Source organism: Tenrec ecaudatus, chromosome 1 (assembly GCF_050624435.1).
Source record: "Tenrec ecaudatus isolate mTenEca1 chromosome 1, mTenEca1.hap1, whole genome shotgun sequence".
Classification (NCBI taxonomy): Eukaryota; Metazoa; Chordata; class Mammalia; order Afrosoricida; family Tenrecidae; genus Tenrec; species Tenrec ecaudatus.
The window spans coordinates 219,244,705-219,259,527 of record NC_134530.1 but is presented as its reverse complement, the minus strand read 5'-3'; the positions used below and the strand labels follow the sequence as shown (position 1 = coordinate 219,259,527).

Genomic DNA, 14,823 nt, shown 5'->3' with positions numbered 1-14,823 from the left:
TCTCGGGTGGAAGTTATTGGAGGAAAGAATGTTGGTTCAAGAGAAGGGAGGGCTTTCTAGGAAAGAGTGCTTTCCAGGAAAACAAGGTAGTGAGCCCTGTGTCACCAGGAGCGTGTAAACAGAACACCCACCTGCCTAGGCTGCGATGGAAGGGTTTATTTCGGCTTTAGGTGGGTGGCTCAACTAGACAATGTTCCGTTCCGTGGGAACCAAGGATCTCAGGGACAGGTGAGGGAGGCAGAGTGCTCTGCGGAGAGGAGGGGACCGTGTCCTTGCTGGACAGCAGGTGCTGCAGTATGCTGCAGAGGTGAGGCAGTGGCCAGGAGACTGAGCTGTAGCCAAATATCCTGGGGGATCTGTTCAGGCAGGTGAATGCAGGGCTGCTTCTCCCTTCGGCCCCCAGGGAGCAACCCTTGGGTGCAGAGGCTGTGAGGCATGTGTGTGTGGAGGGTGACCATGGAGGTTAGCAGGAGAGAGAGTACCTGGTGTTGGCAGCTTGGGGTGGAAGACAGCTCACAGAGAGTGGTGGCAGGTGTAAGAAGGAAAGTCAGGAGTCACCCAAGGTTCCAGGTGACTTGGTCCTATGGCCCATTCAATCCAGGTCTAGAAGGAGCCCCTGATCTGGGGTGGGAGCCACCATTGATGTAAGGGCATCTCTGAGTCAGTTGATGCATCAGAGAAGCAGAGGGCCTCTGGTTATCGTTGTTCTACCTGCACTTTCTTCCAGAGCAGAGAAACTGCCCCTAAAGCCTACAACTCATTCATGACTCTAAGAGCAGGAGAGAGTGGCTGGCCATGGGAGGAGACCAGCCCTGGCTACAGCAATCTGGACCAGGCACTGCCCAACAGGCAGAAGCAGGGCACAGGTGGGACCTTGGGGAGCCTGCACCTGACCTTGACAGAAACATTCTGAATATGGTGATAAGAAATGTTTCCCTTCATGCTAACCTTGCTGAAGGTAAGGGGCTTTACAATCCATAGGTTCTACATATCACACACACACACACACACACACACATTCTCTCTCACCAATGGACCCCTATACCTGGTCAGAGCTCTTCCTTCAGGGAAGACAAAGCTCCCCAACTTCCCCCACTCCAACAAAGTGAGCAGGCCAGAGCACCTCCTGCCCTCCCTGGATGCTGCTCCATCACCACAGACATGAAAGAGGAAGGGCCAGAGGAAGGCAGGGGATGGTGGTGGAAGGCCTGCTCTTGGTTCTGCTGAATGCCTGTGGCCCACTAAATCCCCCTTCTTCTCTGGCCTCTCTGTGGGGGGTGGGTTTAAGCAAGATGTACCTTTTGAGATTTAAGGTGTGTGATTCCACAAGCAGCCCCCAGTGTGCTGCAGCAGGCTGGGAGTGGTGGGGTGGTGGTGTGCGGCAAGTTTTCTTCCTCACTCTCTTGCCAGGCACCAGCATGGCTCTGGGGATAGAGCCCCGGAAACACAGGACACTGGGTGAGCTTACACAAATTACCGGTCTACTCTGGGCCTCAGAGCTTCTTTAGAGGCCTCACAATAACCATGACTCTGCTCTTGTCCCTGTCCCCCACCCCATGCATTAAATGGAGAAAGAGGATTTACTAAGCCATTTCTTTTCCCTTCTCCTCAAAGCATCTCAGAGCACAATCTCTGGAGCCAACAAACAAACAAAGCCTGCAACAAAGTGGCTTAGAAATGAAGACTTTCCTGCCTGCCTTCCCCCTTTCTGCTTGGCCTATGCATCCCAGGGTCTCACAGTTGTCATGGCAACCCCTCACGTGGGCCCAGGCACCCTCTCTGAGGAAGGAGGACTCCAGACTTCTCGGATGCTTTACACCCAGGCCTTGGGCTGCCTGAGCTTTCCCACTATGTCCCTGTACCTGGAGGGCTGGGGTGGGGTAAAGGGTGACACTGGATGTGCCAGGAAATCAGCAGACTGGCTTATCTTTGAAATTCTTCTGCCCATGAAGAAGGAACAGTGAGGTTTGGGACATTATCATAATTAGTGTCTAACTGCTCTGTATTAAAATAGGCTCTATTTAAGCCCCTTGGACACTTCCCAAGTCTAATCACCTTCATCTGGGCCCCCATTTCTCTCTCCAACTCACCAATGGGGAAGCTGGGTTCCAGAGCTCTCTGAGCTTAGGATGGCCATCTGGGGATTCAGGTACACAGCCTCCGGCCCTGCCTCAGATTCAGGCCAGGGGCCAAAGGTCCTTGATTCCTGGGGATGGTCTCTCTCCTCTGGGCACACCATCCCAGTCTTCTGAGTGTCTGGTACGTCCCCCAGTGTCACCCTAGCTACTTGGCAACTTCCAAGGTGAAGAAAAGGGCAGGGGAGCCTGCCTTAGACCATCTGGGCTCCAGCTGATTTCTGGGAAGGGAGTGATCAGGTTTCAGCTCTTCTCTTTCATTCCAGAGAGGCTCCTATTAGGGGCTACCTCTCTCCACTCCCTCAGAAAGTGGGTCTTTGCAGCTTCTTGGGCCTGGGGCACGACCATGGAGTGAGGCAACCTGATTCTGGGCCTCATGGGTAAGGAGAAAACACCCGTGTCTTTAGCCACTGTCCTGGGCCATCAGGGTGCCATCGTTCTCCCTAAAGGCCACCCTGCTGTCCAGCAAAGTCCTGCCCTGACACATAGACTCTAGAAGATTGGGAGCTCTGGAGCCCTGATCTGTCTCTGCTGTCCACCCCCTCCAAGTCACCTGTTCCCCTCCAAAGCTCTCCTCCCTCTTCTTCCTGCTGCTGTTTGATGCCAAGCACTGCCCACCTAGACCCCTTCCTCACGGTGGGTCCTTCCAGCAAGCCTGCCTAACTTCCCACCTCTCTCCTGTACCAGAGACCTGACCGCTTGGCTCCTCTGTGGGGTCACCAGGGCAAGGCATAGCCAGCCCAGCAGACACTGGCGTGGGTTGAGGCCCTCTTTATCACCGAACTCTTCCCTCCCTCTACCCAAGTCTTACAGAAAGGGCTGCGACTGAGGAATGAGGGTCAAAACCCAAACCCCCGGCCTACCATCAACTCATTGTTGACTTTAAGACGCTCAGCCAACTCGCTCAGCCAACTCGTGGTTGACTCTGGGGCTCTCAGCCCCTTTGACTCTGCATTTCCCCAACTGAGGAGAGAGGTTCTCTCCGCATCTCCAAGGTCACAAAGGGTCTTTGCAAAGTGACAACTGCTGGGCCAAGTAAGGGACCCAGGCTCTGCCTCCCCCACCCCTCTTCACCTTCCCTTCCTCCAAGCTCTCCAGCCAACTCCAGGAAAACAGATCAGGGGTTTTTGTGATTGTCACCTCTGCCTCCCAACCAAGAGGGCTTCAACAGGGCAGCTGGCTGCTGGGGAAGTGCTAGGACTTCCAGGTCTGGGAAGGGCCCAGACCAGGTCAGGCATCTAGAGCAGGCAGAGCCCTGACCTTGAAAATGAGGTTGTGTCCCTGGCAATCCCTCCTCCTCAAGGCAGGCAGACCAGGCCTCTCTCTGCCCATTCCCATTCCCAGCCTCCTCTCAGGCCCCGGGCTGCTTCCCCTCAGCCAGCCTGGTGCCTCCTCGCTCCTGAGCCACAATTAATTACCACCTCCTCAGGGAGAGCAGGCAGGCCTGCCCTCTCCAGGCTCCGGATATCTGGAGTTCTTGTATTTGTAATTTTTGTCTTTTGTTATTGTCTGTTTCACCCGTTAGAGTGTAAGCGCAGCAAAGGGGACATTGGGGGAGAGGGGGAGACGACACTCCATGTGAAGAGGTAAGGGGCTTGGTCAGTTGTGTCCCTGCAACATGGACCCCACTTTCCCATGAGGTGGCACGGCCTTTGGGCAGGGGACCGGTGCTCTGAAGATCCAAACCCTGGCTGTCAGGGAGTCCTCAAGCTGGTCCAATCCAGGGCCTAACGGGCCTGGGAAGACAGCGCCACCGGCGGAAACCAGTTTTCCCCCAGCTCCACATTCAACAGGCCTGCCAGGAGAGCCCACCTCACCACCCCCCAACACCCCAACCACCTCGCCTAGCCAGTCGCTGGGACCGACCGCAGCCTGCGTCGGCCCCGCCCCTTCACACGCGCTCGGACACGCCCCTTTACCAGCCCCTCGCGGGGTGGGGGGCGGGCTGCCCAGTACCCGGGAAGTGCGGGTCCCCGGGTGGGCGCCGGAAGACCCACACCCCAGGCACCACCACAAGTCCGCGGAGCCAGGGCGGCCTTCCAGGGCTCTGGGCCTGCCGGTGTCCTCCTGTGGCGCCGGCACGACAAGGGTCGGTCCCCGAGGAGCGGCAGCCTGCACCGGGCACACCCCAGATCTGTCCCTCTCTGAGGGCAGGCCCTCCCCCGGGAGAGCCACTGCCGTTCCGGGGCCCGCTCCGGGTTTTTCTGTGCAGGCTCTTCAGGCTCGGACAACAATGGAGCAGCTCTCTGCGCTTCCTCCGCCGCCGCCGAGCAGCGAGCTTTGTTCCTCCCTTCCCGCCTGCTCGGTTCCCATTAGCCCAAGGGCCGAGGCTTCTCGGCCCCACGAGGGTCTCTGCGTGAAATGCGCAGGCCTTCCAACACGTCCCGAAAGATCTGGGGGCTAGCCGCTGGGCTAGCGCCGAGTCCAGGTGTCGGAAGCGCATCCAGATGCGCGCAGCTGGCTGCCTGCCCGACCCCGTCCCTGACGCGTCTCTGCCAGAACCCCCACGGCCGGGAAGCCCGGCTAGTGCTCCCACTGGGGATGCAGGGAGGAAGCGGAGCATCAGCTCAGCTCCGGGGCCGGCCGGTCCACACGTCTGCGCTCCCCACACCTGTCTCCCGAGAGCAGGGCTCTCACCTCTCACCGGCCGCTCCCCCTCGCGATGCTCGGTGCCCTCTGGCTGAGAACAGCCACGGCACAGCTGAGGTCTCCATCCGCACCAGATTTTTGACATATTAGAATTCTAGGCTTTAAAATTTGCGGAAGCTAACGGGCTCCATTTCTGAAAAAAAGCTACGACCCCCATGCCATTGTCCAGCGTCACCTCGGGCAGACAACACCAGAGCTCTAGCCCGGTGACATCTTTAGACACGCGCATCTGGAGGTGGGCCAGCTCTACACATCTGGGCGCAGTGACCCCCTTGGAACTCGACCCGGGATCCAGAGTCCCAAGGACCGAGTAGGGGTGCGCATCCCCTGCGGCAGGCCAGGGGAAAGGCAGGGGCGGAGTGGAGTGGGGCGGGGCGGCAGGACTCACCCAGCATCTGGCTGAAGAGCAGCTGCTCCAGGTCGCCCAGCACCGTCACCACGAGCTCAGGGTCCACCTTGAGGAAGGCTCGCTCTTCCTGGCCTTTGGCGGCAGGTACCGGCCCGGAGGCCTTCTGAGCCTTCGCCTTGCTGGAAAGCAGCTCGTCGTCCGACTTGCCATCTTCGCTCACGGCCGCCTCGGGCGCCTTGCTAAGCGGTTTGACCTCGGCGTAGGGGCCGCGCGGGATCCGGCTCGGCTTCCCCAGGCTGGGCGCTAGCGGGGCGAGCGGGGTCTTGGCGCATCCCACCGGGCTGCTCTTGGCCTGGAAGAGCGAGTGCTCCGACTTGGACAGGGTCTTGGACATGAGCGGAGCCTCGCGGCCCTTGGGCCCCACCTTGCCCAAGCCCTTGGGTGCCTTGGCCATGTCGTCGCTCCACTCCGGCTCGTACAGCTGCATCTTTTTCTCGGAGTCCGTGAGGAACGAGAGGTTGGTGAGCGACTTCTGCTTGCGCAGGTTGGAGGTCGGCGGCCCGCCGGGACCACGGCCGTCCACGCTACCCGACTTGAAGACCTTCAGCTCAGCCGCGCTGGCCTTGGCCATGCCGCCACTGCCGCTGGGCGCCTTGGCGCGCTTGGGCAGCATAACTCTGCCGTCCGCGGCTGCCTTCCTGCCCGCGCCCCGAGGCTCGTCCGCGCCCTCGTCGCCGCCGCCGCCGCCACTCAGCTCCACCTCGGGCTGCACGCTCTTGACGCTGCTGCCCAGCATTCTGCCCGCGAGGAGCGCATGGACGATCCGCGCGTCTGCGGGCACGGGAGGGGGGCGGGGGCGCCGGGAGGAGGAGGCGGGGGAGGGGAGGGGGAGAGAAAGGACGGAGGAACCGGAGGGAGGAGGGGAGAAGCAGGGGAAGGGAGCGAGGGAGGAGAGAAGGTGGCGAGCCGAGGGGCGCAGAGCAAAGAAACGCGAGGAAAAAAGCCGGGGGAAAAGGCAAGAGCCAGGAAATCGTAGCGAGGTGGGGCGGGGACGGAGGAAAAGGGGCGGGGCGGGGCGGGGGAAAAAGACAAATTAAAATTAAATGATCAAAAGAACGGAAGCGCCGCGGCCCGGCCTGCGCCCGAGGGTCCTGGGTACCGGGCCCTCAGCCGGGCTGCCTGTTTGTCAGTCCCTCGGGGTCCGCGCACCCTGGGCAGCGCCCTCGCTGCTCTCCTCCCGGCAGCTCTAGTAAGGCTGCGGGCTGCAGCTCGGAGCAGGGAAGGAGGGGAGAGGAAACAGGGAGCGGACGGGAGGAGGGGAGGAGTGAGAGCGAGGGGAGGGGAGAGGAGAAAGAGTGCGTGTCTATTTCTGGCTGGGAGGGGGGTATCTTCGAGCGGAGTTCCAGGGGCGCAAGAGTGGGGAGCAGGGGCGGTGGCGGTGGGGGGGGCGGGGGGAGAAAAGATCCCACCAGTTTCATTTGCGGCTAATAGTTGGAGAGCTGGAACAGGTTTTTGGAGGGTACTGTGGTCTCCTGCTGCATAGAGAAGGGTCTGTGGAGGAGGTGTGGGGGGGGGTGGCAGGTAAGTGGAAGTGAGAGGGGGCTCTGGATACAAGAGAGAAGAGTGGGCTCTTAGGTTCTGGAGAGAGGTGTAGCAAGAAGGATGGGGAAGCATGCCCACTTCGCCCCAGGGAACACCATCCCCACCAAGCTCCAGTCTCTGAGGCACTAGGCTGCTCTCCTGTGGCCCACAGGTAGGAGTGGCAGGACCTGGTGGCTCCAGGAGAGGAGAGGGGCCCAGGGCTGACTGGGGAGGCTGAGGGAGCAAGGGGATTAAGTCTTGGGATCAGAAGGCCAAGTCTCTGGTTTAATTGACTGCATGACCTTGTCAAAGTCATTTAAGCCCAGTCGCATCTCTGTCTTCTCTTAGAGCGGTTCTAATCCGGCTTCACATAGGTCCAGGGGCATTTGGACTGCAGCGTGTGTCAAACCGAGGTTAATCAGGAGTGGGTTTCAAATAGCTGCTTTGCTTACCGGTGTTAAAGTGAGCCCCTCTCTCACAACAGGTCCTGGGAAGGGGGAGGAGGTGCAAGTGGGGCCACAGGCAACGCAAGTGGGCAGCAGCTTGCTTAGGGCTGCCCCAGGGGGCTCACACTGCCCATCCTTCCATGGCCTGAGTCAGGCCAGGCTTTCTGGGCAACAGATGCTCAGGCTGGGATGGGGAGGGCAGGACAAAGGGAAGGGGTGGCTCTGTAAGCTGGGCATGCCCCCAGATGGAGCCCCCACAGGGGATAGGGGCATTGAGAGCTCTAAGAACTCTTCTAGAAAGGCCCAACTATCAGATTACCCCCTACCCCAAGTGTCTCTATGCCCCACCCACACCCCCGAGCAACTTCCTTCTTGAATCTGAGTCCTGTGTCTTGAGTCTCATGTTCACCCACTCTCTTGGCGCTAATCATCACAGCCCGAATGGTGTGAGCTGGTGTGAGAGATATTTGCGTATGTGTCTCTCCTGGTGAGCTTGGATCTCTCTCTGGTCCTGCAGCTGTGTTGGATTGCAGGTCTGGGCTTGTCATGACTCAGGTCTTGGTGGTATCCCAGAACTCTTTGCCTTCCATGATCCCAGAGCTGGACCAAGATACCATAGAATAGGCAAGGAGGATGAGCAGAGAGGATGGGCTTAACACAGTACCTAAAACACAGAGTTCTCGGGCAGAGGGATGCTTGTTAAGAAGCAAGGACCCTTAGCTGGGCCTTGGAGATACAGAGAAAGATGGAGAGTCTGCCCCTAAGAAACATCATGTATGGCGAGGAATAGAAAGGAGACAATACAAGACCTGGGAAAATCCCGTCCCTGTGAAAAAGCCATGCCACACTTCATGAGTGCATTCGCCATCGCAGGTGGAAAGACATCGGTGTATGTACACAAATCATAGGAACCACACAAAAGGAAGACCATGAGCCCCGGACCACAGAAACCCTGGCTAGTTCATCCACTACTGTGAGCCAGAGCCCAGCACTCTGGTGGATGCTGAGTTCACATGTATGCAGGAGTGACAGACCAGCTCATGTGGGCAGGCAGGGGAATAGGTGGAGGAAATGTCAAAGTTTCCTGAGATACGATGCATTGTAACTACGGGAAGGCTTCAGATGAGGGCAGAAACTAGAGGCGTTCAGGTCTGCTTTCACCCCCCCCCCCAGCCCGCTGAGGCATTGTCTTCAAGGGGTGCAGGGAAGGAGCTGGGTCCAGAAGTTTACCAGAGGGCAAAGTGCACCCCGGTCACGAGAACTTGTGCACAATATTGAGGAAACTCATGGGTGGAACTAGCACTTTTGATTCCAGATAGAAGATGACAAGCCCTAAGGAAGCAGCTAAAGGGACGTCAGTGTTCTCTATGACGTGTCAGAATTTGGCCAAGGCCCGGGAATGCCCAAAGGATGTCACCAGTCAAGGGGTGTTCTCTCTGGGCACGGATGAGGTCCTTGTGTTTACGCCCAAATCCAGCCATTGGTCCCAGCTCGAGGTAGGGCTCAAACCCAACCGTCACTTCTGCATCTTTGGGTAAGCAGGACCACACCCTCCCTCCTGTATCTCCCAGGCCACTGTAAGGAGACCACAAAGGATCACTTCTAAAGTCAGCCTTACTCTGAAGCCATTTCCTAGTCTGCACCAAACACATTTAATCCAATCACACAGGCATCTTGCTTTTCCCAAGAATGGCAATCTGAGTTTCTGGGGATACTTGTTCTCTAATATACCAGATTTTCCTACTTCTGACCTGTTTAACCCAAATGGCTTCTTCCTGCATGTAAATTCCTCTTCTTCTCTTTAGCAAACAAGAAAAAATAAATAAACTGGTCACTATCCTGCCTGGAAAACATAATTTCTGTTTTGGTCCACCCCACTCAATGTACATGCCATGGAGGCAATCTTCCTAGGGTCAGTTTGGCTCCTGGGCTCTGGTATGGAAGCCTGCGGGTTGGTGCCTCCAAAATCCATCTTTAGAACTGCTATGAAACTTCTCATTCCACTTGTTGCCCTCTACACCTGCACTCCCCCCCCCCACCCGACTTCATCTGCTTCCTGCTTGATGAGCTTACTCCTTCCTGTGTTCCTGTGTTTCGGAGGACTCCCTTCCCCCTATCTTTATCCCTCCTCGCTCCTCTGTGCCTCTTCTCCAGGGATTCCCTATTCCCCAAATCCCAAATCCTTTCCCTCCCTTTAATAAACAGCTTCCACAGGGTTCTGCTTGCTTCTAGAAGAGGTTGCCCAGATGAGGGACATCTAAACCCAGTGCTCCACACTCCCGCCCCATGTGAAGTGTCACATACCAGCTGGTGAGATGGAAGCCACTTCTTTTGCCTGTGTCCTGCACTGGTTCAGGGATGACCCCCTCTATCCCTGCCAGGGTCCTTTAAAGGGTCTTGTCACGGCCACGTGACGATTCCCTTATTTTATTCTATTTTTTGTGTTGGCTGTAAATTAGGTGAGCGTTTACTAAGCACATAGTCCGTGTCAACAGTTCATACACGCGAGGTGTCAGCTCGTCCACTGTCACCCCTCACAGCACCATCACCCTCACCACTTCCTCCTTGGGGTTCCTATCTCTGGCCACCTTCTTGCCTCACCATCTTTGCTATTCAATAACTCTGTCCCTTGGACAAATGTTGTCCCCTTTCTCTCCAATGGCCGATTATTCTAAAGCGGGGTGGGGGTGGGGGGGTGAGTTCAATTCCAGATCTATCTTGGGGGTCCTGCTGTGCGGTGCTTCCTGTAAATAAGCACCTTGCCATCCTGGAACTTTCCCGAAGCTCCCTAAGGCAACCTCTCCCTCTCTCTCGTTCATTTTTGGAATCCTTTCACAGCCCCTGAATTTCCCACCATCCTCTACTGCTGTGGGAGTGTTCTGCTGCCGTGGCAACCGCCAATGCGGCATCAGTCGATAAAGCCGGTATGTGCAGAACGTTGGTGCTGCTTCCACTGAGTCCTAAAAAGACAAGGACCTGCGCAGTGGCACCCCCTTCAAACCCAGCCCCGAGCCCTCCCACTTTGCCCCACCCCGCTCTGCCCCGCCCCTCTGAGCCAGACTGTGCTGTGAACCCCACCCTAGGGAGAGAACCAGCCTTCACGAGGGTCTGCAGGAGGAGGGAGCAGCCTGGCTGGGCAGCCAGTGGGGTGCTGATGGTGTCAGTGGGCTGACTACGGGGTTGGTCAGGCTCCTGCCCTTGAGAGGGAGAGGAGGAGGGGCAAGAGGCTGGTTTGGAATCATGAAAGTCTCCAATGCCCAGCTCCCCAGAAACTGACATGCCACCTGCCCAGCCTCTCCTCTCTCCCAAGGCGTTAGCAGTGTCTAGGATAGATATGGGGTGAGTGATTTAACCATGTCTGTTAGCCAAGATCTTAAAACCATCTGAGGAATGAAGAAACTTCCTGCGTACAGCCAAGGAAAGGCATGCCTGTGTGATTTTACATACGCCCCTATGATCAGGGAGCCTGGGGACCCTGCCTATTTCTATTAGGTTAGGAGAGTTGGGGTGGCACTGAAAGAGAGGAGAGGATGGCCAAGGACTAGGCTGCATCTACTCTGCTGACCTTGAAACACGACCTTGAGGCATGTGGGGAGCTGAGTCCATGTTTGTGTGTGTGTGTTTTTAATGCCTGGGCCCACAGTCAGGATCTGGAGAGCAAGAGCAGGAACCGTGCCACATGGCTCAGCAAGCCTGGCCCATCCATCCTGGGCCAGGGGGGCACTGCCACCAGTCCAAGTGAGTGACAAGCATATCGCAGACCCCAGTGAAAGGTCTTTTCATGACCCGCCTAAGCAGAATCCAGGCCCTCTGCCTTTGTGAGGGCCCCCTCCTGGCCATTGTTCCCCACTTCTTTCTGCCCTCCTCTCACCCATGCCCTCGCACCCACTAGGGGGCCAAGACCAGGCTAGCAGCTGCTGGGATAGCTAGCTTTTGGCTGACTGCAGGTCCTAGCCACTCAGACCTTCCTCAGTGCCTTCATGGGCCAGGAGTGGTCTGTGATGGAAGAAAGGGCAGAGAAAAGGGACAGAAACCTGTGTCCTCACGTGACTTTCCTAATGGGAAGGACAGATCATACACTTGATAGAAAGAAGGCTTCCTTGAGAAGGCGACAGGTGTGAAGGTCTAAGGAAGAGAAGGAGCCTATCCATGGGGACATCTGGGGGAAGAGCTTGCCAGGCAGAGGGCCCAGTCACGGCACGGGCCTGCGAGACCCCTGGCTGGTGTGAACAGCAAGAAGCTTGGCCTGAGTGGAGATAGAAGGGGCATGATAAACACATATGAGATTAATTGAAAGGTGGAGAGATAAATGGCTTGGTGAGCTTCGCATTTCTAGTTCTCTGAGTCTCTTGCTTTCTGATGGTCGGACCAGGGTGCAGCTGCTTTAGGCAGTTCCCTGCTTCAGCTGGCAAGGCTCACTTCCTGCAAGACATCCCTGAGGAGAAGCCACATGGATCTACCCCGATGCAGCCCTGGGTGCTAGAGCAGCCATGTGGAGACCCCTGCCAGTTGATTGCTTACTCACTGCTTCGGCTTTCCTCCTGCAGTTGGCATCATTGAGTGTGTTTTGTGAAATTGAGAAGGACTTTGTAGATTGGTGTCTGACATATGGCCTAATGATGGACTTTTGGGCTTGGACAGCACTGAGTTGGTATGCTTTTTTTTTTCTAATGCTTTCTGAATATACACTTATCCTATTTATATAGGATAGGTGTGTGTGTGTGTGTGTGTGTGTGTGTGTGTGTGTGTATGCGTTCCTGTGGATTTGTTTCCCTAGTTTACCCAGACTAACCCAGGGCGCCAGGGCAGGGAGGGCTTGCAGATCCTTGGAAGGACTTGGGCTTTTACGCTGATGAGATGGAGCCCCTGGCTGGCGTGGCATGGAGGGGTGATAAGACGGGGTTCCGCTCTGAAAGTGTCTGCTGTGCAGAGAGCAGATTGTTGGGCTCCTGGAGGAAGCAGTGACTCCAGGGAGGGGTGGTGGCGGCGGTGGCTTGGGCCTGGGTGGAGGCTGTGGTGGTAGTGGGGAGCGGTCAAAGCCTGTGAATATCACCTGAAGCCAAGAAGGTTTGCTGATCGACCACATACGGGGTGTGTGGGCAAGAGAGAAATTGAGGCTCTCCTCGGGAGGTTGGCAACAATGATGGTGATGGTTTCCCAACGTGATTAACATCATTGATTCCGCAAGAGTGTACCCCTGAGTGGACAAAGGTAGTGTTGTGTGTATTTTCACAATAGTACAACTAAATAGACAACATGTCATTTAAGAAAGCATACTCTCAACGAGTCTGGCTTAGACAACTGTTAAGAATACAGTTGCCACCGATCAAGAGGAGGAAGACTTCAGAAGAAGGTGGTTCTGGGAAAGGGAGCCGGAGTCTTCTCTTCCCTCTGCCCTTCTTGGGACCGCACGTCCCTCCAGCCTGGCCACACCCAGTTCACTGCAAGCCTTTTCACAATGTCCTAACATCTGTAGCCATCATTCCTCATTCACACATTTGTGTCATCTAAGCCTCCATCGTTGGCCGGCTGAATGGTTCTACGATGATGCCATCAGACCAGGCATTTCCTGACAACAAGAATTCTCTCTTTTATCAGACTGGCTCCCCCAGGGGTCAGGGGTTACGGACTCTTCTTCTCCTTGAACGCATCCCAATTCTGTGCACATAGTGGGCTCTCAAAAATATTTCCTGAATGACGATTGGTTACATGAATGAATGCGTGACTCAGAACAGATGTGTGGGAAATTGTAAACAGCAGTGACCTCTCAACACCCCATGGCAAGAGACAGTGCAGCTGCTGTGCTGGGCTGGAAGGCCGGCTTCTGGGATGGCATCCCAGCAAAGTCCCCTCCCTCTCCCCGAGCCCAGGGCCAGAGGGAGCCAGCAGAACCTTCCCCTGCCCCTCAGGGGAATGGCCAGTATGCCTACAGGACTGATCATGACTGACACCTTCCCCTGTCCTCACGTCTCTGACTGCCTCTGGGAGACAGTGGCAAGAGGAGGTCATGTCTCCTTATACCCCAGGGTCTCTGGCAAATTGACTGTCCCCAGGGGGACTTCAGTCTACTCTCTATTCCTATCCCAGAAGAAATGGGGACAAGGGACACAATGGCTCAACATGGGTGTCCCAAATCGCTTGCATCTCAGGGTCTCATCCAGACAGATCCATTGGCTTGCCCATTGACCAACCCAGCTGCTGCATCGGCTTTGCTAGGGCTTTGGTAGCCGAAGCATTTCTATGGGCTCTACCGGCCCTCGTGCAGAAGGCTTACCTAATAAATCTGCATAAGCCCTCTTGAAAGTGTTGAAAAACAAAGAGGTTACTTTGAGGACTAAGGTGCACCTGACCCAAGCCAGGGTATTTCAGTCGCCTTCTATGCATGTGAAAACAGGACACTGAATACGGAAGATTGGGGGAGAATCCGTGCATCAGAACTATGATGCTTATGAATACAGCAAGTACACGGACAGCCAAAAGAACCAACCACTCTGTCTCAGCTAGAGCGCACCTGGGGGAAAGGAGGGCGAGACATGGGTCAGGAGGGAGCAATCCCTGGAGAAGCACATCATGGTAAAGTAGAGGGGCAGCAAAACAGAGGAAGGCCCTCAACGAGGTGGGCTGGCACAGTGGCTGCAACCGTGACCTTGAACATGAGAACCACTGCGAGGAAGACGCAGGACGAGGCAGTGTCCTGCAGGGTAGCTATGACTCAAGGGCACCTAAGAACCACGACCCTGGACCCTGGTTCTGCCTCACCAGTCCCAGGAGGCTCCTTAAGCTCCATACTTGGGGATTTTTCTCCGAGCCTCAAGCTCAAGTGTGTGGGTTCAGGAGATTTGCTGTCTGTCTGCCTTGCTGAGGAACTTGAGGTTCAGCAAACAGAAGGGTGGGAGTAGAGGCAGAGGCTGTGACATCAGACTGCCTACTCTCTGACCCCACTATTGAGGGAGCATTTCCCCAGTGGGCGGGCATGCCCAAAAATTCTAAACTGCCACTCACATCCCTAGGAGCTCAGGGCTGGCTGGGCACATCTTCCCTGAGTCTCTGTAGCCAGCAGGGCAGAGATGGAGCAAGGGTGAACCTGCCCATCCTGGGAAAGGGGTGGGGACAGAGACTAGGCCCTGAGAAGGAAAATAAGCCATCTTTGGTCACAACAGGGGCAGGACTTGAGTCTAAAGCCCCATATCCCCAACTAGAGGCAAAGGCTCCCCAAGCCTGGGTAGGGTCATCTGCCCTTAGGAGGCAGAGTGCTCTGGGCCCCAGTGGGTGTCGGAGCTATGGCTGACTGACCCCTGGGGGTGGGGTCGGGTTGGAGAAGAGAGCTGGAGCCCTAGAATGAGAAGCTGGGCTTAGGTTGATGCAAGGGGTCACTCTTCCTAGAGACCCTTCTGGTCCTCAGCAGGAGCTCTGGGCGCAGTGTCTTCCCCTGTTTGCAGACCTGTGACACCCAGCACCTCCAAGTGTTAGGTGCTCGTCCTTTGTCCTTTTGAAGCCAGGAGAGCACCAGGCCCCCCCTCCCAGGCGAGCTTGTCTCTGACCTGGGGGCCCGGATGGCTACCTAAGGAAGGATTTCTCTCTACCTTCTGGCATCTGGCTGACCACCACCCAGCACGAACACCTTCACCTGCCTGCCAACCTTGCTCTCCAATGGGCTCTGCCT

At 56.4% G+C, this 14,823-nt stretch overlaps 1 protein-coding gene across 7 annotated transcripts in view; it reads right to left on the bottom strand.

Annotated features, from left to right (window-relative positions):
- NAV1 (neuron navigator 1) overlaps nt 1–14,823 on the bottom strand; it is a 286,217-nt gene that overhangs the window by 163,733 nt on the left and 107,661 nt on the right. For 6 of the 7 annotated variants that reach the window (XM_075528821.1, XM_075528818.1, XM_075528822.1 and 3 more), the window contains exon 4: nt 5,173–5,964. The exons of the other annotated variant lie outside the window; for it this stretch is intronic. In XM_075528821.1, coding sequence (XP_075384936.1) covers nt 5,173–5,964 — 792 coding nt within the window. The remainder of the gene's footprint in view (nt 1–5,172; nt 5,965–14,823) is intronic. 7 annotated transcript variants of the gene reach the window in all.